Raw genomic sequence first — 23,325 nt, 5'->3', positions numbered from 1 at the left:
TGACCCTGCTTTGAGTAGGAGTGGTTGATCTCCAGAGGTCTCTGCCAACCTCAATCATTTTGTGATTTTACACACAATCGCTGAGAGAGAAGACAGTGTAAGAAGAAACAAGTTATGGATGAGAAAATTCTTCTCTCAGAGGAGTTCATGCTCTCCTCTAACTGGAACGATGCAGTGGCACACAACCCTTACAGACAGAACTCACCATTTGGCAGAAACAACAAACATTAGGTAAAAAAACATTTTGTCATCTGCACCTGGCACTTCTGGGTGTGAGGTCAGCAGAGAGGCCAAGTGCATTTAAGAGAGTTTGTTACAGTGCAACTGCTCTCTTTTACAATCAGTGTGAACCCCAAAGCCATGGTTACACAATCACTTGGCCCATCCTTGGATGGATCATGAGCAGAAATCAGGCCCTGCAACTCCTGGCATCCTCTGGTACTGACACATGTGGCTGCAAACCATCAGTTTTCCACAGATTGGCTGTCTGCTCTGGTCACCACACAGCTGCACAACTGCTGGCAAATGGGAGGTGTGAAGACAAGGCACAACCTGTCCTCTCTACTGCAGCTGCATTTGAGACTGGCTGCAGAAACACAGCCTGAAGTCATTAAAATAAATACAGAAAACTAGCACACAGTGAAGAGATGAGAAGTGCTGAGTTATGCACAACCTGTAAAATATCCCACTGAACTATCAGCCACACTCTTCTCTTTAAAGAAGCCCTAAAATTACAGCTTTTCCACCAACCAGAAGACATAAATCAAATAACATTTCTGTTTGCAGAAGTATGACTTCTGTGGGTTTTTAAAAATATCTTCAGTATTTAATGTTGCCCTGGAAATACAGAATTCAGCTGTTACTAAAGATGTGTGCCTACTTTGACTCATTGAAAACTTTTCAGAAAAAACTGTCCCAAATCAGTGAAAAATAAAGAAAAATGAACTATTTTCACATAGTTAAGTGAAATCCATCTGAGCACACAGGTTTATAAAATCTGACTGCCAGCTGCACACCTGACACTGAAAATGCCACTCCAATGAACTGCTTCAGACCAGTCTGCAGCACCATTCTCCAGCAGACACAGGAAGCATCTCAGCTCCAGATGTGAGGTGATTTGCTCTCTGCAGGCTGCCTGGCAAGCCTTCCCCTCTCTTAAAGCATCTCCTGCTTTAATGCTCAGACATGGAGTGCTCCTGTTCCAGAGCACACCCACCAGCTGCTTTCAGAGCCTGGCTGACGCCACTTCCCTGCCAGAAATATCATCCCTAGCACAAGATGAGGGGAAGATTTTATGTGAGACAGTTCAGCTCTGTACCTTTTGGGCTTTGCAGATCAGAAGCATGAACTGTATTTATTGCTGTTTGTTTACACATCCAAATGTTACTCCAGTGTTTACACAAACATTTTTCTAAATCCAGACAGTTGTAAAACCACTACATGAGTTATTTTCAGGCTGCCTGGAACAGCTGCTGTACAAAAATAATGAACAGAGTGAATGTTTTGAGGTAGGCATCTCTGGTTTAATCATGCTCTGTGACTAATAAAGTGAAGAAGATCAAAGGCAGCTACAGAAAAGCTTTTTCTGAAAGATAAAACGTTTGGGGAACTATGCCCTCCATGGATCTCCTTGCAGAGAAGCAGAAGTGCCTGTAACAGATATGGAGGCAAGCCTAGTTAGAGCTGCATGAAGTGACACTACCATCTTGTATAACCACCATGTTCTCCTCTGGCTCCATCTGTTACACAGTAACCCTTCACAGGAAATGACAATCCGAGAACTTGCCTGAAGTGCAGAATTTTTAATGCTAAAAAGTGCCATTTAATAGAAAGCTGGACTGTAAAAGGGAAGTACACAGCTAATGAGAACATTACCTTGACAGCTGAGGTGCCAAAGCTGCTGCCATGGGTCTTTGCCACAGGAGATGCAGTTCCATGAGAGGCCTGACAGACACTGCTCAGTTTGCTGGTCGGGCTCCCTGAGGGCAGGAAACAAAGCAGATGCTGGGTGAGGGCTGGGAGCAGGGCCCCTGCACACATGAAACCTCCTCTAACAAGGAACAGGGCATTTCATTTCATCTGCATTCTGCAGCAGGAACATCAGCAGGAACCACCACGGGCACAAAACAGATCCAGCACTGAATTTCACCTGCAGGAACCAGGCCCCAGAGAAGGGGCTCTCCACCCACTGCTCTGTGTGCTGCAAGCAGGTGGTCAGGAGCCTTCCTGCCTGGCTGAGGATATCAGCTATGGGTGCAACCATGAAATCAGGACAGGTGCAAAGTCCTCTGCTGCCCAGAAGCCCCTGAACCCACACTAGCCTTGGACACTGGCATGGAGGAAGGCTTGGAGAGAGAAGGAAAAGAAAGGCCACAAAAGGAGTGAGACAAAGTGAGGAGTAACAAGAGCAAAGGACAGAGTGAAAAAGGTAAAGGAAGAAACAGAAACAAGGAGTGAAGGCATCGAGTCACCCGTGGCAGATGCTCTTGCAAAATCATCAGACTCACACATGTGCCCCAGCACTCCCCTGGCCCCAGGATGGATGGGGCTCCAGCAGTAAACTCACCCTGCACTATCAGTGTGTGCACAAGACTGCTCTCAGCAGCCCTGTGTGCTGCTCTTGGGCTGCTTTGGCAGTTTTGTTTGTTCAAGAGACACCAAAGCCACGGATTACACACATGAAAGCAAAAATCCAATGTCTCATACAGCTGTGCTACAATCCACCCTTGAGTTTAGAAGTAAATGAGCAGCCATTTCTGAGAGTAAGGGCTTTGGGAAGGCTGGCTTTCACAGAGCATGAAGATCTCACCCCTTCTGTTAAATACAATCTGCAGCCTTATCAAAAGTGTCCCAGTGACTTTTCTGTAATACACATCATGCTCAGTCCAGCCTGGCTGCTGCTGCCAAACAGTTCCACAGACCCTGCTGCAGCCTCACCCAGGGTCTGCTGATGAGGATCTCACAACAAAATCGTTTGGAGAGGGCAGGGCATCAACTTTCTGCTCTGCCACTGATGTGCTCTGACTGGTGCAGGATACAGGGGAGGCACAGCAGAGCAGGGAGGGACAGGCAGTCAGAGTCTCTGCCAGGCCCCTCTGTACACCTGCACTGCGGTGGGAAACTGCAGCTTGAACAACAACTGCAGCTTGAACAACAACTGCACTAACACTTGGACAACCCAACATTCTGCTGCATCTGCACATCCTATCCTCCAGGTACAAACCTCTATTAGAACCCAAAGGTTACCCAAACCATGATAAAACACTTAGGCAGAGGAGACAGTCAGGCTGGAGGTGAAGAAACAGAAAATAAGAGGCAGAAATCCCCCAGCCAATCAAAAAAACCCCAATTAATCAAACCCTATTGGTGAAACAGCATCAGTGTTACCAAGAAAGCCTAAAACATACTTAAAAAATTCAGATACAACTCCAACCAATGAACCTACCAATTCCCTCTGTGATGAAGTTAAAATGAACATGACAGCTGTGCTCCCTCAGATAAAGGGAAGAGGCATCAGTAAAAAGAATTTTTGTGTTTTCCAGCCATGACCAGCAAATGGTTTGTGTTCCATGGATGATGCACTCCCTCACTTGGCCCTGGGCATCCTGCTGGGAAGCACACACCTACACAAACAAGTGTGTTCTAAAATAGACAGCAGTGCTTGGCCATTTATCACAACAAATAAATGACTTCTAAGGGACCTCTCCTGCACCTCACACAAACATTGACTGACTCCTCTATCCATCACCTGTGTCCTGCAGTTCAGCCCTCCCTGTGACCCCAGGCTTTTTTCACCACTGAGGGAATCCAGTAAAGAGGAATCCAAACCAGCTGGAATTAGACCAGGCAGAAGCTGAGAGCAGTAAGAAAATCCAGCATGGCTGTTCTCCTGGTAACCAGGATCTCTGTATTTCAACACATCTACTGTGACCTAAGACTGCTCTGGCAGTCACTGCAACCTCTCAAGCTCTTTGCCATATCCACACCAGCACTGTCACCCAACCCCCTGTGCACTCTTTGTGTCTGAAGCTGTGCACCATGGTACACATCACTCTCTCCCCTTCCCTTGTCACCTGAAAAGAACAGGCTCTCTTTGAAGAGGTGTCTGTAGTTGAGTTTGGCTTCACTCTGAGCTGTTTCCTACAGGCAGCAATGCTCAAGCCTGAGATCCCCTCAGCCACACACACAAACCAACACCTTCCCCTTTCTCTGCTGAGCACTGTTCATCTCCACGAGCTCAAACTCTGCAGTTGTACTGCTCATTCTGAAGGGAGAACAAACCTGAACAGGTGACACTGAGCCACTGCCTTCTGAGGTCACACTACACACCTGTGCTTGTGGCTGCTGCTCCAACTTGTCCAGGCTTGTCCACAATAAGATAGGGGTTATTGAGGACTGAGCTGGCAGAGCCTTGCTTCATGTGCACCGGAGTGGACGTTGGGGTACGAGGTAGCGGAGATGGACTAGGGGTCGATATTGGAGAACCTTAAGAAAAAAAGTCCAATGCTTCTAGCTTGTAAATGTTGTCAGAACATAGAAACATGGCAATTGTAGTACTTTGGAAAATGGATTAGAAAAGGAGAGTTTTTTTGAGGATGTATTTCTCAGCCTGAGTGAGGTCACAGCACTTGGAGAAGGAAAGAGGAGACAGAAGAAAAGGAGAAGGCACATAAAGCACTATGGCTCATGGCTACCCTGCACATGCTCTGCCCACCAGGACAAGCAGGGCTCACAGGGAACCTGAGAAGCCATCTGGTCCACCCCTGAATCCTGAGGGATATTACCTACATCATTCTCACTGCCAAGACAGTGCACCCAAGGAGATGGAGAAAGAGAGCTGAGCTGTGTTGCCCTTGTGCAGCCCCAGGTACAGGCACTGAAGAGTGGGAACCAAAGGGTTCCCCTAAAAAGGCTCTGTGGAACAGCCCCAGGCAGCAGAAACACCCAGGTCCCTCACTGCCCTGGTCCCTCCACAGCTCTCACTACAGCAGGAACTCTGGAAACCAATCTGTAAAATGGGCAGGAGAGAGAGAAACTAGAGAAGAAAAAGGCTGCATGAAGAGGTAAACAAGAAATTCAGAGAAAAGGACTGGCAAGGAAGTGATCAGAGAAAAGAGACAGCAGCAAACACCAAGCTTCCCCCGTCTTTTAACCTACTTTCTTGGCAGTTATTGACAGTTAAAACAGAACATAAATGGTCATCAAATAAAATCCCTGTGTCTTATAAACTGCTTTGAAATCTCAAAGGGGTAACCCTTCTCAGCAGACAGCAGAACTTCAGAAAAATGTTTAGCAGGGAAACATTCAAATAGCAAAGACCAACAAAGAATAGTTCAAGGATTTTAGAAAAGATAGGATGGCCCCCTAATTCCTGCTTTCTAGGAAGCTTTGGAAAAAGATCAAGAGAAGAGCTTATAAAGAAAGAATAAAGCACTTGGGATAGGTTCAAGTGTAAATCAACCTGAGTAAAGTTTTAAGATGTCAAGGAATAATATTGACATTTAATTAAAAAAAACCAAAATCAAAACAAAACAACAAATCAGACACACTTTAAGAGAATTATTTGGGAGAAGATCACCAGAAATCACAGGTACTGATGGCTGGTGCTTCATCCTCTAGACCCTGAACACCAGAAAATGAGGAGCTGCAACAGGTCACCTTGCTGCTTCCCAGCATGTGCCATGGTGAGCTGTACAATAACACTTTCTGATGTAAAACATCATCCAGTGACTGGAATCACACCCAGGCAGGGAAGGGACCACAGGTGAAATGAGCAAAGCAGCACTTTGGCCATGATTGGTTCAGAAGCTGTCACACTGCCCACTGCAGCCAGCTGGCAATTTAATCCAACCCAAGGTGGACTTTGGGAAGACAAAGACCAAAGCTGCTCCATCTGATGCAATATGGCAAACACAAGAGGGTCTATTTGAGTCTACAGGGTTAAAACTAATTATTTGCCCAGTAATCAAGGAAAAAATTCTTCTTCATCCATCCCAGCTGTATGAAAGCACTGAGGAGAAGAATGGACTCTTCCCACATACAAAATATTCCACATGGAAGATGTGTTTTTGCCTGGGCCTTTCCATGGGTAGCAGTCCATTTCAAGACTATTTATTTCATACTTAAAAGCATTCAAGAACAGGGAGAGAACAGCTCTCATCCTGCTTTTCATCTCCTGTGAACCATTTCACTCTTGTATTTTTTTTCACTGAACATTAAGAAGTGTGCTTAGCTCCTTATTCTAGAGTTTCCTACTATCTGATGCTCAAGGACTGGCAGAAAACCAAGGGAAGGACACAGAACAAGTCCAACTTGTTCACTCTTGTTTTCCAGGGGGAGGCACTGGGTAAGTAAACTAACATTCACCTGATACAATCTTGCAACTCATGGTGATAGGCTGGAAGGATTTTCCTGGTGACTCTGCAGGGCTTGGACTCTGACCTTGAGGCACTATTTTACAGCTAGCTGCAATGGGTTGAAAGGCTGAATTTCCATGAGAGCCAAAGGCAACTTTCTGTGTGGCTAACTTGGTGGGAGTCCGTTCTATGGCGGATGGCAGGGAGTAAAAGGCGGCATGTCTTTCGGTTTCAGCACTCCCAGAGAATCCTGATCAAAACAGGGAAAAGAACAGAAATACTGCTTAGGCTGACACATCTGATTCCTCACTGTGCTCCTCTATACAAGCACAATTCAGCTATGACAAACATGTTCTTGAAGGAAGGAAGGAAAAAGCAACTGGTGGGAAGCGTTGAACAGGGAGAGAGTGAGGGAGGGGATGCTCCTGCTGGATCTGCTGGACAAGAAGAATAAAATGATGCCATGCACAGCCTGTCCAGCTGTGGCAGGTGATCAGCCACTTCCTACACATTTCCTTGGAATGCCCTTCCACTGCCCAAAGCTGCTGCTAGTCCCAAGTGTCCCTGGTTAGGGCTCCACAGGACCAAGGCTGGATCTCCTTTGCAGAGAATCTCGCAGTGCATTTTTTGGAGTAAGAGCTCAAGGAGACCAGAGACTGCCTTTTGAGCTGGGCTATGGAATCCACTTTATTTGATATTCAAGGAGATTAATTAACCTGGAGCTGCTGAGAGAAGCCACTGCCTGTCAGTGTAAAAAGGAGGTAGGCTTACTTCCTTCCTGTTGGCTGCAGCACTGCTCACTTAAAGATGCTACAAACCTTCCTGTTTGAATAAAAAACCCGTGTGCCTAAAATGTGGTTGTGTTTGTCCTTTTTTGGCCACAAGAAAAGACCACATTTAAACAGCAGACACTCTTCTTGCTGGGCCTGAACACCAGCAGTGGCAGAGCCTATCAGGAAGTACAGCCATGCATGGCACCAGCTTACAGCCACTCCTTCAACACAGGAATGTGGGAATGGATCAAGAAAAGCATCAGCCCATGCAGCATCTGACACTATTTGAAATGTAGATATAAATATATACCCTCTGGCTGTGTCCAGAAGGTTTCTCACACCAGAGTGTAACACACACCCCTGCATCTCAGCCCAGTTGACCAAGTGTTCAGAAAACAAAGCCAAATGCCACCAGAGGCACAGCTCTTCTATGTGACACAAACTCCAAATCCCACAGGGTATTCATGGGGCCAGCACTGCCTGTTCCAGGCAATCCACGTGATCCTAAGGCCTCAGCTGCTGCCCCACTGTAATGGATCCTGGCTTTCCTGATCTCTCATGGGAAGGGGAGAATAAGATCCCAATATGCAGAGATGCCATTGTCCCTCAGACAAACACACACAACGTTCTCAGTCTCTGTTCTCCACAGTGCAGTAATTACAGATACCTAGGGACTTCTGTTCCCTCACAGTCAGCTCATGTTAGGCACTATCATATAGAACTGAACACACCTCTAGACCAATTCCTTAAATGTATACACAGTCCCCTAAACATTCAGAACCCTAAAATCCCCTCTGAAAATAGTCTGCCAAAGCCAAAACTACAAATAAATACTATAAATAAACCACCTTTTTTCCAACTGCATCTGCTTTTCCTTATTCACTATGTTTTAGCAAAACAGAGCCTGTTCAACAAACTTCAGATAAAAAACCCAAACAAAACCAAACCAAAGTCCAAAACCAAATAATCTATAACGATTTCTGAACCACATTTCAGAGCACATTAAGGAAAATATGATCTGGGGTGAGCAACAAGCAGGTAGCACAGGCAACCTTTAAGGCCTAAGAGCAATTAAGAGGAGGTATCCAGCAGAGCCAAAGTTCCAAGAACTTCCATTTCACTGACACCCACTTACTTTACCTTTGTCCACAGAAGCATCTGGGCTGGAGTCCCTCAACTGTTTAATAGGTGAAGAAGCTTTGACTGGTGCTGGGATACTCAGTGGCAGTGATAAAGATGTAGGAACATCAGAAAGGTCAGACTCTGAAGACTGGGAGAAGAGATACTCCTCACCAAGGGAATGCCTGTGTAGCTCCACATCCACTACCTTCCAAAAACAGGAGACACAACATCAGGACTTGGTAGCTTGGCAAAGATAGAAAACCCAAAACCAACTATGCCTTTTTATTTTAATGCCTAAAAACCTCTCCCTTTGTTTCCCCCAACCCTACATAACATTTCCATTCATTTCAGGGACAGTTCCCAAAGGTCCAGCAGTACCTGAGCTACGATGAAAATCTTGCAGCATTGAACCCCCACAGTAAAACAGCACATCTTGGTCCAAGGGGAAAACTGAACTGTAAACCCAAAAGGATTCTGGAGCCCAGCTCTAAGCAGCCCACTAAAGGAAGGACTGCACACCCCTGCAGGGACAGGCACCAAACTGAAGCCTGCCTTTTCTGGTAAGGCCTTGAGAAACACACCACATGATCTACTCCTAAAAAGTGTTCTTTAATAACAGTAGACATTTCACATTAATGTTTTCTCCACAAACTGAAAAGCTGAAGTAATGCAATTTAACCATAAAAATTTCCACTCACTACAGTACAACGAGAGGAAAACAATATCAAGAAAACTTAAGAAATTTAGGAAACTACGGGTTATTAATTAATTAATTTATTTCAAGAGTTCATTTTCCATTAAAGTCCTAAATCTTGACAGATACAGAAACTTAGAAGTACTTAATATACTGCAAAATCTCAACAGAATAGTTGGATGATCCCTTGAACTTAAATTCTTTATGTGTAAGCTCTGCAGCAGATTAGAATGCAAATCAGAACATTCTGTACCAAAAGCTTCACAAAGCAATAAAATTTAAAGCCCCAGTACAAGCCAAGTTCTTTCTGAAGAGCTGGGAACAGCTCCCCTGAACCAAGGAGAAATGACTGTTGTCATGAATAGTGACAAGGTGTCATAATCCTTTCATTCAACAGGAGAGCAAAATCTACACTCTGTAAATTGTGAAATCAAATGGGTCTGACTCTGTGCTTAGTCCCATGCATCTTTTCTTTTTAAACATCTTTAGGGGAATCAAATCCATCCCACAACCCCCTGACTCACCGTTTCTGCACCAAGTGTCTGCAGGCCTGTGTAGGTCCTGTCCAGCTGGAAAAGACAATACAACATATTAGCCAGGGTAAAGCATTATATTAGCTAGAATTTATAATACAAATTGTTTGAAAGAAGCCTCAAACTATGTGAGTTGAGCAGCACTGCATCCAATATTTTGAGGCCATAAGGTCAGAAATCTGTGTGCTCTGGTAAATGCCCTCCCTCTCTTCTGCAAAAAATTCAGCCATGACCCAAGGCCCACACTAAAGGGGAAAGGAGCAAAAAAGTGGAAGGAAATGATATTGTTGAGGGAATATTTCCATCTAAGAGGAGTCCATCCTCAAGCAGTGTCCTTTTTTCTTCCTTATTCTATCAGGAGTAAGGAAATATAAGGAAATATTAATAATGAGAAAAACTCTGAGTTTTTAACTGAGCAGCACTAAGGCTGTGTTTACACTACAGTTTCTGATGATGTAACTGATCACACCAAGCCATCAGCTGAAAAAGAGGCATAACATCCCAGAGACACCTGTTAAAACACTGTAGAAGCAGCTGGGTTTGAGAGGTGTTGGATGTGCCAGGCACAGAGCAGGGCTCAGGTCACTGCATCCTCACAGCAGCCACAGGCTCAGAGTGAGAACAGCAAGATTTGCTGATCAGAGCTCCATGGACTGGCTCAGTTTTCTTCTGTAGGCTGAGTTTCCTTCACTGTCCATCACAGTGTTAATAACTTCTCCCCAAGTCACACCTCCCCTAATATATTTTACTCACCATCTCCATTAAATGTCCCTAAGCTGCAGGGGAATATTTTCAACCTCCTCTACTGGCTATATTTAGGGTTGTAATGAGGTACCTTATTTAGCAGGAAATTCATCAATGCAGGCAGAGTTCAAATAAAATTAATGCTGCTCAAAGCAAGAGGAGACTAACCCAGCTCAGGCCTTAAGTCCACTAATGCCAGGGACCACTAATTAAAAGGAAAAGGAGCAATGGCCTAGTTTTCCAGGACTGCTGCATACTAGAAATCCCAAGTGCTGCAGGGGTGAATGAGTTGGAAAAGGGAGCTTTCTTCAAAGGGAATAGGGAATCTCAGGCCTCCCTGCCCTCTCTAACAACAAAGATAATCATTAGCTGATGTGTGTCTGTGCTGAAGGAACAGAACAGACATGGCAGCCACTTTTCCAGCAGAAAGACAGACCTGAAGCACCCTGTTAGGATAAAGCTAGTGAAAACATGATAAAAATCTCAAATTTTAGGGAAAAACCAGGTAAGCATTGCTGTTCTGAGCACATTCAGCTCCAGCTGCTGCAAGGCTGGGCTCCCTCCTACTGCATCAACTCCATATAGCCAAGGTAAGAGGCTTTCCTGGATTTGTTTCAATTCTCCAGCTCAACTATTCATGAGAAAATAACCACCAGGACACTCATAACACAGAGAGGCAAAAGCACATGCACAAGCACAGCCTCTTCCAGATTATGCACCAGAGTTCATTTAAACACCTTTCTCTACAGTATTTTGTTTGAATACCTTCAAATTGTGTATGATATCAATCCTTTTGTTCTGGCTATCCTTGAAGTGTATCTGCACTCTCACTGGGAATTCTCCCCAGCCTCTCCTGGTCAGGTGAAACGGAGGTTCTCTGCAAACAAATGGTGATTACATTTTGATGCAGAAGTGGTACAGCTCTCACCTCTCTCCTTTTCAGAAAACCAAAGACTGTTTTTCTAGCTGACAACTAAAGCTATCATCAGGTCTGCTATTCACCACAGAGAGAGTGTAATCATAGCAATGAGAATTTTATGGCTTTGGACAGCTGAAAACACACTTTGATTTTACACAAGGGGACAGGGAAGAAAATGGTAAAGCACTGGTGGATGAGACATGTGGGAAACGAGTCTGGTGTTTTTAAAAAGAAGACAAAAAAGGGCTGTGCTATGTCAAATGAAAAGCACTTGGTTAAGAAAAGCACAAGTCAGCTCACTGCAAGGTGAGCTTCCAAGGCAGCATTTTGCAATCACTGCCTGCTGCTCCCTATCAAGTAGCAAAAAGGCACAGGTTTCATATAACACCAAGAGAACAACACAGGGACAACAAGGAAAAGTTAATCACTGTCATTCTCCAAGCTGAAAAAGAAGGATCTGTAACATTTACTTTTACTCTGTTTTTCAGCTTGTTATTGTAAAGGCAAATATAATTTTTTCACCAGAAAAAAAAATGCAAGAGGTTTAATGGCGATTTTTAATCCAGAACATTAATGCTCACTACAATGAATGAGACTGCAACACCAGGAATCTATTAACCAGATGGGATTAAAACAGAAGATAACCAGCACTGACAGCTGAGAAAGGCACAAAAAGACAGTAATCAAATGTCATTTGATATGTTACAGAAGAAATACAACAGAGTTTGCTTTTGTCCCGCTCAGGGTTGTCTTCCCAGAAACATTACTGAGCTGTACCAACACTTATTAACTCAGGAAAGTCTTCCTGGAGTTGCCTTCCAGGAGTTTAATTTTGCCAGAATGAAGTTACCATTGTGTACCTAAGCAGCCCTTCCCAGACTCCTCCCTCCAGGAGGTTGAACATCCTGTGGAGAATAATTTCTCTGGGCAGACACCAACTATGTGAAGGCATCCTCCCTCAGTCTTGTCCAAGAAGGAAGGATGAAAGGTGACAGGGCACTTCCCAAGAGAGAACCTACCCTCACCAGGGCCATTTGGAAACCAGGTGTGGGGTAAGGTTTGGGAGAGCACAGGGAAGCTGCCCTGCTCCTGTAGCACTGATGGGGAAGTCCTCAGAGTACAAAGCCAATGCCACTGATCCCACACCATGGAGAAATATTTTGGAGTGGGATATTTATGCCCAAACACACAGGTAGCATTAAAAATATGGGCAAATCAGATTGTGGAGATTCCTCTTTCTTTTCCACACTGAAATAGAGGGGTGGTAGAAAACACTTTGTTTAGCACCAGAAGCCTGAGCAGCAGACAGTGTATGTAACACAAACAGGAGAGCACAACCCACATCAAAAGCAAGAAATGCAACACCTGAATGCTTTTTCTCAGAAAGAAATTTAAAAAATCCTAAGCCAACAAACCTGTTTGGCACATTTGCTACACAAAAAACCTAATTTATTTTCACTACTATTTTGGAGTAAGCCAAGTTAAGCCAGAGGTTAAATACACACATGGAGTATTAAACCAGGAAAAGAAGTTGTTAATTGGCACTGTAAGCCTGGCAAGCATGAAGACTGGAATAATTCATTCTTACCTCACTTCTACCAGGTCATTAGGTTTGTAACTGGGGTGGAGGAAGAACCAAACTTTCTTGACAAAATGATTTATGCTGGGTTCTCTCCGAGAGCCTCGGACATACACCATCCATTTGTGGGTGGACTGATCATTTTCTTCTCTCTTGTCAGGGGGAATGTACCTGGCAAAGAAATTAAATAACAAATACAAGATAAAAATCCCAAATAGACAAATACTGCAAAAAGTACTTTGGGAAAGATTAGGCAAAAAAAAATTGGGGATGTTAAAATGCCTGTGGGAACCTTGCCCCCTGTACATTTCTGCTCATTTGTCCTTACTCTGACAGTTCATCCAGGAACAGATTCAGGACCCATAATCTACTCTAAATTTCTAACACATTGCCTCTGTTTTAATGCACAACTGCCATTTGACATTCACCCATTTAAACGTTTGGCTCTTAATTAAGAAGATTTAATTTGAACATTCTACTACTGTCAAATCCCTTATCCTGTCCTATTCTGAGCTATCAGGAAGCAAAACCACACCAGAACACAACATCAACAGCTCTGCTACCATAAACACAAAAAAATACAATTATTCTCAAATTTTTAAAGCAACTTCAGTCAATACTTTGTTCTGGGTCCAGCCCTTCAAGAAGCAATTCTGACTCAGTTTTGTCAGCAAATGTCTGATATATTCTGTGCAAAAGACTGACTTGAGTAGAGCAAGGATGGAGAGTTAAAACCTGGAATTGTCCAGTTTCCCAAAACTAAAGCCTTTCTTCACCAATTTCCTTGAAGATGAAAAGTTATACATATTTACCTCTTCTTCTTTTAAATATAAATAAAAACTGTATGAAATAATTTATTTAGACTATTCTGAACTTGTACAATTTTCCTCATTGTGGCTGGTGGTGCATTGTTCTCTTGGGGTTTTTCTTCTGTTTAAGAGACCCCCACATTGTAGCCATGGACACAATGAACTAGCCAAGTAATTCAATTAGCCAACACACTCAATCAGGATAACTTGCTTTTCCAAATTTTCAGAGCAGAACTTCTGACTTCTACCTGATCAAAAAAGGCTGAAAGACTTCTCTTCAGGGAAAGAGATCTTAAAACCTTTGCACACAAATAAAGTTATAAATAAAATAACTACTAAAAGACCAGTTCCTTCCACAACAAACCCTTATGCTGAGACCAGAGGAGGGCTGCCTTGGGTACTGTGATTATTCAAGGGTAACAGCTCATATTGTGACAGCCTAGCAATTTCATTTGTCTCCTAATTGTAACTTTCTATTCAATTTAATCCTGAAATAAAGGAGCATCCCTCAGGCTCTGAATACTAACTTGGAAACGTTGCCAACCACAATCGTTTTCTTCACATAAAGTCGTGAAGTTTCATCATTTGACAGTCCGGCATTTCGTTGTCCTGGTTTTTGAGAGCTTGAAACACCCGAACTGTCCTGAGGGTAGGGGAAGAAAAAAAAGGCAAACAAAAACCCAAACATTCCTCTTAAACATCATTTTGTTTGGTGCTAGAAAAGTAAGGTGGTGTTAAAAAAACAACCAAAAATCTGCATAAATGAAAGACCGATAAGGAATCATCCCTAAAAATACTTAAATTGCTCTCTAGGCACATTGAAGCAACTCAGGCATGTAACAATGCCTGGCCAAGAAAACACTGCATGGCTGTACTGAGCAGACATGGTGTGACATCCCAGGGAGCTGAGCCACAGCTTCAGCCTGGGTTTCAAAAGAACTGCCCCTGCACTATCTGAAATAAAACCAGGCATGCCTAGAATGGCATCGTGATGGTCACTAATCACAAACAAATCTCAATCACCCATGAGTAGGGGCTGAATATCTAAATCTTTCCCATTCCCAGCCTCTGATGCTCTGAGGGACTCTGGGGTTGCCTCACAGTGAAGAATTGAGGCTGGGTTTGAGACAGGAGAGCAGCCATAACCTGTCACTGCCATCCAGGTGAACCCACAGCCATACCCTGGCATAATAAATCCAGCCTCCCTGTAACACAAGCCCAGCTATCAAGCAGTGGCCAAGACTCCCAGCACAATGATCTGACCACCCACTATGCCAGCACAAGTGTTGTTTGCCTGGGACTGAGGCTTTTCTACAGCCCAGCTGGATGAAGTGTCTGGCTGGAGAGTAGGGACTGCCATCCTCCAGTGACCACAGAGCAGCCCAGAGGATGCACTGAGCACTCACCAGAGGAAGCTCAGTGTGGGAAGCACTGGATTCACTGAGGAACCATTCCCCCTCCTCTGCTAAGTCAGGGATGCCTCACAGTGGAGCAAGGAGTCACAGAAGGCTGGGATGGCTCCTGCTCCTCATCACTCCCTCAGCCTCCTCTGCACTGGTCAAAGATGCACCAGTGTGCTCTCCCAAGCAACACAACTGCTCCATCCATCTATGCCCCCAGCACAGAAACAAGTTCTACTGGCCTGGTGCTTCACAGCATAGGTGGGCCCACATTCTGTATGGCTCATCTGCCTTCTGCTACAGAGCCAAGGCAGAGCTCCAGCAAACTGCAGCCCTGCTGTCAAGGGTGTCGTGCTGCTTAGTGGAGGCAGAATCTCTGCTCCTTCTGCCATGTATTAGTGCAAATTATTCAGCTGCAGATGGCAGCCAATTCACTGAGATACACCCACCCCTGGCTCTACTCCTCTGGGAGGCCTGACCACTTAAAGGAACTGAAAGGAAACTGAAGAGTTTCACCTCGTTTCACATCTCACCTGCAGACACTGAGTGAGCCTCCCCAGTGGAGCTACCTGCAGCCAACAGGTGAAGCATTTGTGTGGCTGCACAGAGAGCCACAAAGGGAGGGACTGGATCCAGGTCAAAAATAACCCCCCAGAAAGCATGAAGGGACACTGACAGAACACACTTTTACTTGGGTCAGACTGGTTCACTTGAGGAAATGGTGCTAATGCACAACAGCAAGCAGAACCATCAAGAGGAAAAACAACTCTCTCCTGTATGGTTGCAAGTTGTGCACCCAGGCTCTACCAACTCACACTGCCAGGGTGAGCTAATCCTCCAGTGTCACTGTTTGCACTACAGGCTGCTGAGGAGGCCAAAGCCCTCCAGTGGATCCCCTGTTCTGAGCAATGCAGTCCCCATGGGCACCCAGAGCCAGGAAGCAGCATTACTCCCGAAAGCTCTGCAGGGAATGACAGACATTGCTCTCCTCTGCAGGCTCTACCCTCCCAAGCTGCCTTCCAGCAGTACAGCACAGCCCAAGCCCAGGCTGTGAAGCACCTCCTTCCCCAGAGGCTGTGGCCAAGGCTGGCAGAGCTGTGCTGACCCCACGGCCCTGCCAGGCCTGCTGAGCTCACTTTGGGCAGGACTGAGGTAAGAGGAGGTACCCACGTTACAGACACTTCAGGTGGCCTCACAGCAAAGCCAGGCTGAGGGAGTGGGAGCAAGCGGTTGGAGAGGGTAAGAAACACATCTTCAGCAAGGTGGGTGAAAACATGAAGAGCTCCTGGTGCCAGCACCGAGTCCTCAGAGCACACACCTCCAACAACTTGATCACCACTCGAGTTTTACTTTACCCGGGCAGCATTTCTGCTCTGTCTCTGGTCCAGGCTGTTTGTCAGCCGCTCGTCGGCGTCCAAGCTGCCATTGTCCTTGTCCAGGAGAAAGTCATTGTGCTGGGAGAGCGAGTCACTCTCAGAGTGGTTGGCAGAGGGGGTGTCTGAGCCCTGGTTAGCTGGAGATGAAGATCTCGAGGGAGATTCCAAGAACTTCTTGATTGAAGGGTGATTAAGAATTGTTGCGTCGCACGACCTGGTCCCCTGGAATGAAGAGGTCAAAAAGATCTGGTCACCATTCCCCCAGGAACATCTGGTCACCATTCCCCCAGGAACATCTGGTCACCACTCCCCCAGGAACATCTGGTCACCACTCCCCCAGGAACATCTGGTCACCATTCCCCCAGGAACATCTGGTCACCACTCCCCCAGGAACATCTGGTCACCACTCCCCCAGGAACATCTGGTCACCACTCCCCCAGGAAGGTCTGGTCACCGCTCCCCCAGGAAGGTCTGGTCACCGCTCCCCCAGGAAGATCTGGTCACCAGCTCCCTCAGAAAGATCTGGTCACCACTCCCTCAGGAAGATCTGGTCACCATTCCCCCAGGAAGGTCTGGTCACCAGCTCCCTCAGGAAGATCTGGTCACCGCTCCCTCAGGAAGATCTGGTCACCAGTTTCCCCCAGGAAGGTCTGGTCACCGCTCCCTCAGGAAGATCTGGTCACCGCTCCCTCAGGAAGGTCTGGTCACCACTCCCTCAGGAAGATCTGGTCACCAGTTTCCCCCAGGAAGATCTGGTCACCACTCCCTCAGGAAGGTCTGGTCACCATTCCCCCAGGAAGATGTGGTCACCAGCTCCCTCAGGAAGATCTGGGCACTACTCCCCCACAGCCCAGATAAAAACAAAGCTGTGCCAGAAGGAAAAAGTCAATGAATGAAGAAAGAGCAAATATTTAATCATCTGTCCTGCAGGAAAAACAGATGCTGCAGAAGATAAAGGTTTAAAAGGGTTCTACAGAACCAGCACCACAAATTGGATCTGTTCCTTCACACCTTTTGACCTCAGAAACACACTGGGTTTTGGAAGGGAGGACTGCAGCCTACTCAACCACCTAAAACATCCCTTTGAAAACAACCTCTTCCTCTGCAGCCACCTCCAGTCTCACCACACACAGGAAGGCCACAGCTGCCCAGCTCCTGCAGGAAAGCAGGACAGGGAAGTGCATCAGGCTCTTCAGCTTTGATACTCACTGGCAGCTTTGTCAACACCTATCAGGCAAGCTACACCCTGTCTGCTCCCAAAGCTTAGCAGGGGATAAGTAATAATGTGCTTAGGCATGCTTGCAAACTTTCCTGAAAGAAAGTCAGAGCTAATCTTACATCCTCCTAAACCTGCAAGGGGGAGGACAGGGCAGGCAAACGTTCAAATCTCTCTTGTTTTTTCATTACCATGACAAAGGCCCTTCTTTTTCTCTTGCATTTGCTTTTTATCTCTGAAGTAGAAGGAAAACATCCATCAACTCAAAACAAGTGTCCCCTGGCCACTTCTTGACCCAGGCACCAGAGCTCCCTGGCACTTGGGTGTGAGAATGAACCAAGTCAGCAGGAACACCTGTGCAGCAGCAGAGCACTGACAGCCTCCCTCCAGCTCCTGCAGCCACAGCTCAAAGAGGCTTCTCCCCTGCCCAAAGCACCTGCATCAGGGAGGCTGGAACAATTATTCATGGGGCAGTCACAAAGGAAAACAAATCAAGACACTGACTTGGGATTCATTTGTTGCTTTGTTTGTTTTGTTACTGGTTTTGTTTGTTTGTTTCCCTTTGCAGTTTTATTTTTAACCCACATTAAGTTCCCTGATTCAGAATTCTGCCAACATGACTGAGGGGGAGGCAGACAGCAGCATCACTGCAGAGCAGAACTGCCCTCGAGAGGTGGCAGCAAGAGTGGAGTCACAAACATTGTCCCACCTTGGCCTCTGAAGGACCATTCCAGAACTGCCTTTCCAATTGTCCATGACATGCACAAGCAGAGCAATTACCAACTCTCAATTACCAGCTTGGGAGTTAAAGCCATTTATCCAAAGGCAGGGACACACACACACAGCCTGTCCAAAAAAGCCCAAAGCCCAAACCAAACACCTCTCCTTTTGCTTTACCTCTAGTCAAGTAAAATGACCAACATCTTGTCCAATAAGTTGTGGGAAAACATAATAAAGCACAATCATGAGGAATCCCAAGCCTCAAAACTCAGTAGCATTGAGTTTGAGAACTGTTTATATTTATGAGAACAGGTCAGGAACTTGCAAATCATCTTCCCAGAAGTTCTGAATAAACTATAAAGACTCCTATTCTACCAGAAGCAGAAACAAGACACCACTGCCTTGTCAAACATACACAAGTCACAATTAAAAAGAGACAACAAAGAAAATTGAAATCAGCAACAATTTCAAAATGAAGGAAAAACTGATTTAACCAGTGTGCAAATCAGGACTTTTAGAAAAAAATTTAAAATGTAATCAAAGATACACCCATAAGCTCATAAAAACTACTGGAAAACTTAATAAAGCAAGGAGGCACCAGTAAGTTTTGTGAATACCTCAAAACAATTACAGAATATATTATTTCTGGAAAATGTGAAAATCACAAGGGCAAAAAGCAAACACCCTGCATGGGAGAACAAGAAGAACAAGGAACAGCACAGCTCCTGCATACACATGATGACAATGGACAAAGGCACTTACAAAGATTAGAACTTAGGTCACATTCTTCAGCTGCCTATACAAAAATCAAAGGGGGCAGAGAGCTCTCCAAGCCTCCCAAGGCTACCACAACCTTTTCAAACTCCAATTGCTCAACTCAAGTTCAGAGAGGGAAAAACAAGCTGAACCTTTTGTTTTTACCTCACTCCAAGTTCTCTGAAAAGCACAACAGGAAAACCAGGAACAGCACTGAGAGCAAGTGCTTGGAAGAGAAATTCTTACAGGACTGGAGTGAAACCCACGTTTGCAGCACCCATCTAGAGCTTCCAAAAATCACTGGAAATCAGATCAACCTGAATGGAAAAGATGGTAACAAAATGCCTACACTGGTAATGAACTCCATGCCATTTGGGAGTCTGCACAATCATGAACACCCTGCAATTAGCAGTCATTAAAGACAGAGTGCTCAGAACTGGGGTTTAACTAACAGGGTTTGAGGTTTTTTCATCTTGTGAATTTTTAATCACTCTGTGATATCTCCTTGATTTATTTCCTGCTTTACTGCTGCCATCAGTCTGTTCACCAACCATTAACAGACTGCCTCCAGGGCAAAGGGAAGATGGTCTCACAGCACTGCCTGACACTCAACAATCTTAAAATCTTTTTTTTTTTTCCTGAAAAGTCCCCAAATGCATCTGTTGCTACTCTCCTCCTGAGAAATGGGTAAACATATTCCACACTTTTCACAGCTTTTCAAGGACAAACTGTGCAGTGTCTGGGAAATAAGGTGCTCTCAGGGAAAACAGAGGATGAGAAAGAAAAAGCAGAGTATTTCAGAAACTAGAACCAGGGGCTGCTGAACAACTTCACAACTGCTTCTTGAAGACTCCTCTTTGCCAGGTACCTGAGGCCCAGCAGATGCTGCAAAGGTCTCCTCTCCCACTGCCACCCCACTTGCAGTTTGTATTAAACTATGTCATTAAATCACACCTTAACACCAAACATCAGCTGAACAGCCACTGAACTCCACACCTTCCTCTGCAAAGACTCCCTGATGTCCTGTTATTCCCAAAGTAGTTTTTACCTCTCCAGCTTTGAGGAGACCAGCAGAGGCATAATAGTTAGCCACAATGCAGGCACGCAGCTTGTCCATCATCCTCCTGGCTTCAATCAGGCGCTGCAGAAAGGAAACACACAGCAATGGTCAGCACTGCAGCAATCCCCACACACCAAGATCTTAGGGATTTATAAGAACAAAACCTTTATACCTGATCTATCACTTCAATTTCATGTTCTTTACTCTTCATTTCGACGGCAAACTGTTCCTTTATAATGGTCTCAATCTTCTGCACAGTAACATCTCGAGCTGTACAAGGCCACACGAGGAAAAGAAAGGAGGAAGTATTTACATTTCTATTTTTGAGGCTCCATTCGAAAACAGAAAGATCAGAAATCACTACAGAAGTGAAGGGATAGTAAGTTCAGCACACATACACACACATAAAGGGAAGGATCATTTTCTTCCCAAAATAAGTTATGTCTTAACAAAAACCACATGTATCTTTAAAAGTTGGCTTCTGTGGAGAGCTGTTTTTCCCTTTTTAGGTCTGAGATGGCCAATAACAGAAAATGGGAAGAACAGGGCCAGTTTGTTTACTTGTGCCCCAGTAAAGCTGTAAACAGTAGAAGGAAAACTCCACAGTGCTGGCCCAGCCCAGCTGCTGAAGTGAGCTGGAACACCAGGGACGCTCTTCTGCTCTCCTTGGCCACATCCACATCCAGGAAATTTACACCACCTCACACAGCAGGAATAAAGCAAACTCAGATTTATACAGTCCTGGCACCAAGTGCAGCCTGCTCTGGAGTGCCTACAAGCTGTTTATTACTCACAAAGGAAACATATTATCAAAAGCTGGTCTCTACTTCTTGCAAAATCCTCTTCCAGCACAGCAGACAAAAAAATGTAACCCTTCAGCAGGAGTTTACTGACCTTGGTGGAAAGTATGTAGTCTAGGATTTCAAACTGTGCAAATACCTTACAGCAAATTAGTGGCTAAGAATGGAATTGGCATATTATCATATTTTTCTAGGACATGTATAAACATAAAAAGAACTATTCTTTTTGCTCTACACCTACTGTAGACTTTAATATCACCCTTCATTTAGGGCACCTCCATTACACCAAGGGCTTTCAAACAACTTCTGTTTTTAGCAAATTCTAAGTCAGAATGTGGCAAAGCAGGAATGACACTTCTAGAAGAAAGCTGGAAAAGGTGCTCCAGCCTGTGTCAGTCATGGAGTGACCCCACTATAAAGCAGATCAGCAAAAGAGTCTCCCTTGGTTTTCCCTAGAAAAATCTCATTGTTTCTACATGAAACAAGAGGCAACAACACAAAGACTTTGGCTTGAGCTTCAGAGGAAGCATTTGTCCTCCTAAAAAGTACATATCTGTTTGAAGAGGTTTCTAATATCACTGGAGAGAAGGGAAAGAAAGCAAGTCAAAGCTTTGCTGGCATCTTCCAGATAGCATAGATAATTTTACTGTCTTATCAGTTTCCACAACAGGAGTGAGGCAAATGATGCCTCTATATGCAACAGGGATATCCTAAATAACTTTCCTTCTTTTCACATACATATATACACACAGGCACATATATATATATATATATATTTGTGTGTATGTACATACATACATTTTTTAGGACCAGAAATAGTTCAAGCCTACATTAAAACATAATTATGGTTGAATCTGTATGAGTAAGGCAAAATTAAAAACCAGAGGGATATAATTTACCTCCATGAGCACCAGGATGAGGAAATTCTCATGTAAGGCTATACCCTTAAAATAAACCTAAACAGATTAAGGCCTCAGAGGTATGGTTCAAAAAGGGACAACTGAATCTCTTCCAAGGCTGATGCCATGCCACAGCAGCATCATGATGATTCAAGCACTTAAGGATTTGTGGTTATATTACAGAAGCTTTTAAGAACACTTTATATTCATTTTTTCCCAGCTTAGTGTCAACCACAGTACCTCATTAAGATCATGTTAGTGAAATTTGTGTAGTTAAGGAATTCCAGTATTGAAAGCTGGAGATCCTCCATGAAAAGAAGAAAGAAGCCAACTGGGAGGAACCTCCTGAAAGCAAAGCTCACTTTGGCAAGGACAGTTTTCCAAGGCCCTGAGACTCTGCCTGCTCATCATAAAGACCTTCTAAAAAGTTGCTTCAGAAGCAGATTAAAAACCTGCCTGCAGTCCCTGGGACACGCCAGAACGGAGGCTGGTGGTTTCTGGCAGCCAGGCAGGGCAGGCAGCTGGGAGTGGTGACATGGCCAGCCCCAGCACAGCTGCACTGGGCACTGCACAGGGCCCCTGCCCCACATGGCACACAGGAACTGCCCAGCAACACATCCAGCCCAGAGCTCAGCCCCCTCAGACCTGCCCAGTGCACAGCATCCTCCAGAACATCACCCACTAAGCCATCCTCTGTCCCTCTCCAACTGGCAGCTCCAGCTCTATTCCTGGATCTTTTTCAGAGCCCACAGCCAGCCTCAGTTTTCTCACCTCCCTGTTTGTCAGCTCTTCCCATCACGATCCTCTCTCACTAGCTGTGCTATGCCAGAAATCAGTAGCCTACTCCCTGCCCCCGGGGCAAGCAGCTCTACTCTCATTTGCCCAGAGAGACTGCAACCTGTCCCAGGCACTCTGCCAACAGGCTGCTTCCCAAAGCAAGCACATCCTAGCGTGCCAAACGCAAACCTACTCATCCAGCTACTTGCTCCACTACACTTCTTTATCCACCTTTCCTTCAGTCATGCTCCTCTTCCTCCTCTCTTGCACGTTTCAAAGCTCCTTCATTATCCCAATATTATATTTTCTGCACTTCATCAAAGAATCTTCTTTCTGCTTCATCTGCCAGCTCTTGCAAACATCTGTCATCTTCCAACAGCCACTGCATGTACTGCAGGGTTGTGCATCTCTTTTACCCTGCAGGGTCATGGATTTTTTTTCTCCTCCCCAAGCTCTACCGTGAGCTCTATTTCCCCAAATGTAAACAACCTGCCAATCTTTCCCAGAGCAGACTTCAGCCACCGAACAAATACACAGGCTGGAGAACAACTCAGCACGGGAAGATAGACTGTAAATACTTTAGGAAGCAACAGGAACCAAAGTGCTGGGGCCATGGACAGCTTGTGCTCCATCTCCTATCATGCATCAAAGGCTGCATTAAATTACTTCTGGTCCAGACAGTAGGAAGAGATGACTCCACATAAGACACGTCTTCATTTGGCGACACAGAGGTATCACTACCTGCCTTGTTCTACATCCGTCCTTTGCCCCTAGCTCCTACCCCAGCTTTTC

The 23,325-nt window shown here is 45.1% G+C and overlaps 1 protein-coding gene across 8 annotated transcripts in view; it reads right to left on the bottom strand.

The window, feature by feature from the left end:
• YEATS2 (YEATS domain containing 2) overlaps positions 1 to 23,325 on the bottom strand; it is a 48,971-nt gene that overhangs the window by 24,572 nt on the left and 1,074 nt on the right. For 4 of the 8 annotated variants that reach the window (XR_013183583.1, XM_054639216.2, XM_077183624.1 and 1 more), the window contains exons 3-13: positions 20,230 to 20,327; positions 20,046 to 20,138; positions 16,285 to 16,527; positions 14,057 to 14,172; positions 12,730 to 12,891; positions 10,988 to 11,099; positions 9,470 to 9,514; positions 8,270 to 8,456; positions 6,367 to 6,606; positions 4,330 to 4,485; positions 1,876 to 1,979 (exon numbers count right to left, since the gene is read on the bottom strand). Coding sequence is in view for 7 of the 8 variants with exons in the window: in XM_054639216.2 (XP_054495191.1) it covers positions 1,876 to 1,979; positions 4,330 to 4,485; positions 6,367 to 6,606; positions 8,270 to 8,456; positions 9,470 to 9,514; positions 10,988 to 11,099; positions 12,730 to 12,891; positions 14,057 to 14,172; positions 16,285 to 16,527; positions 20,046 to 20,138; positions 20,230 to 20,327 (1,556 nt within the window). In the remaining variant the exon portion in view is untranslated. Of the gene's footprint in view, positions 1 to 1,875; positions 1,980 to 4,329; positions 4,486 to 6,366; positions 6,607 to 8,269; positions 8,457 to 9,469; positions 9,515 to 10,987; positions 11,100 to 12,729; positions 12,892 to 14,056; positions 14,173 to 16,284; positions 16,528 to 20,045; positions 20,139 to 20,229; positions 20,328 to 23,325 lie in introns of those variants that run through there. The other 4 variants (XM_077183625.1, XM_077183626.1, XM_077183627.1 and 1 more) reach the window with 4 other exon arrangements.

This window comes from Agelaius phoeniceus, chromosome 10 (genome assembly GCF_051311805.1).
Source record: "Agelaius phoeniceus isolate bAgePho1 chromosome 10, bAgePho1.hap1, whole genome shotgun sequence".
Taxonomy (NCBI): domain Eukaryota; kingdom Metazoa; phylum Chordata; class Aves; order Passeriformes; family Icteridae; genus Agelaius; species Agelaius phoeniceus.
This window is presented reverse-complemented; position numbering and strand designations above follow the sequence as displayed.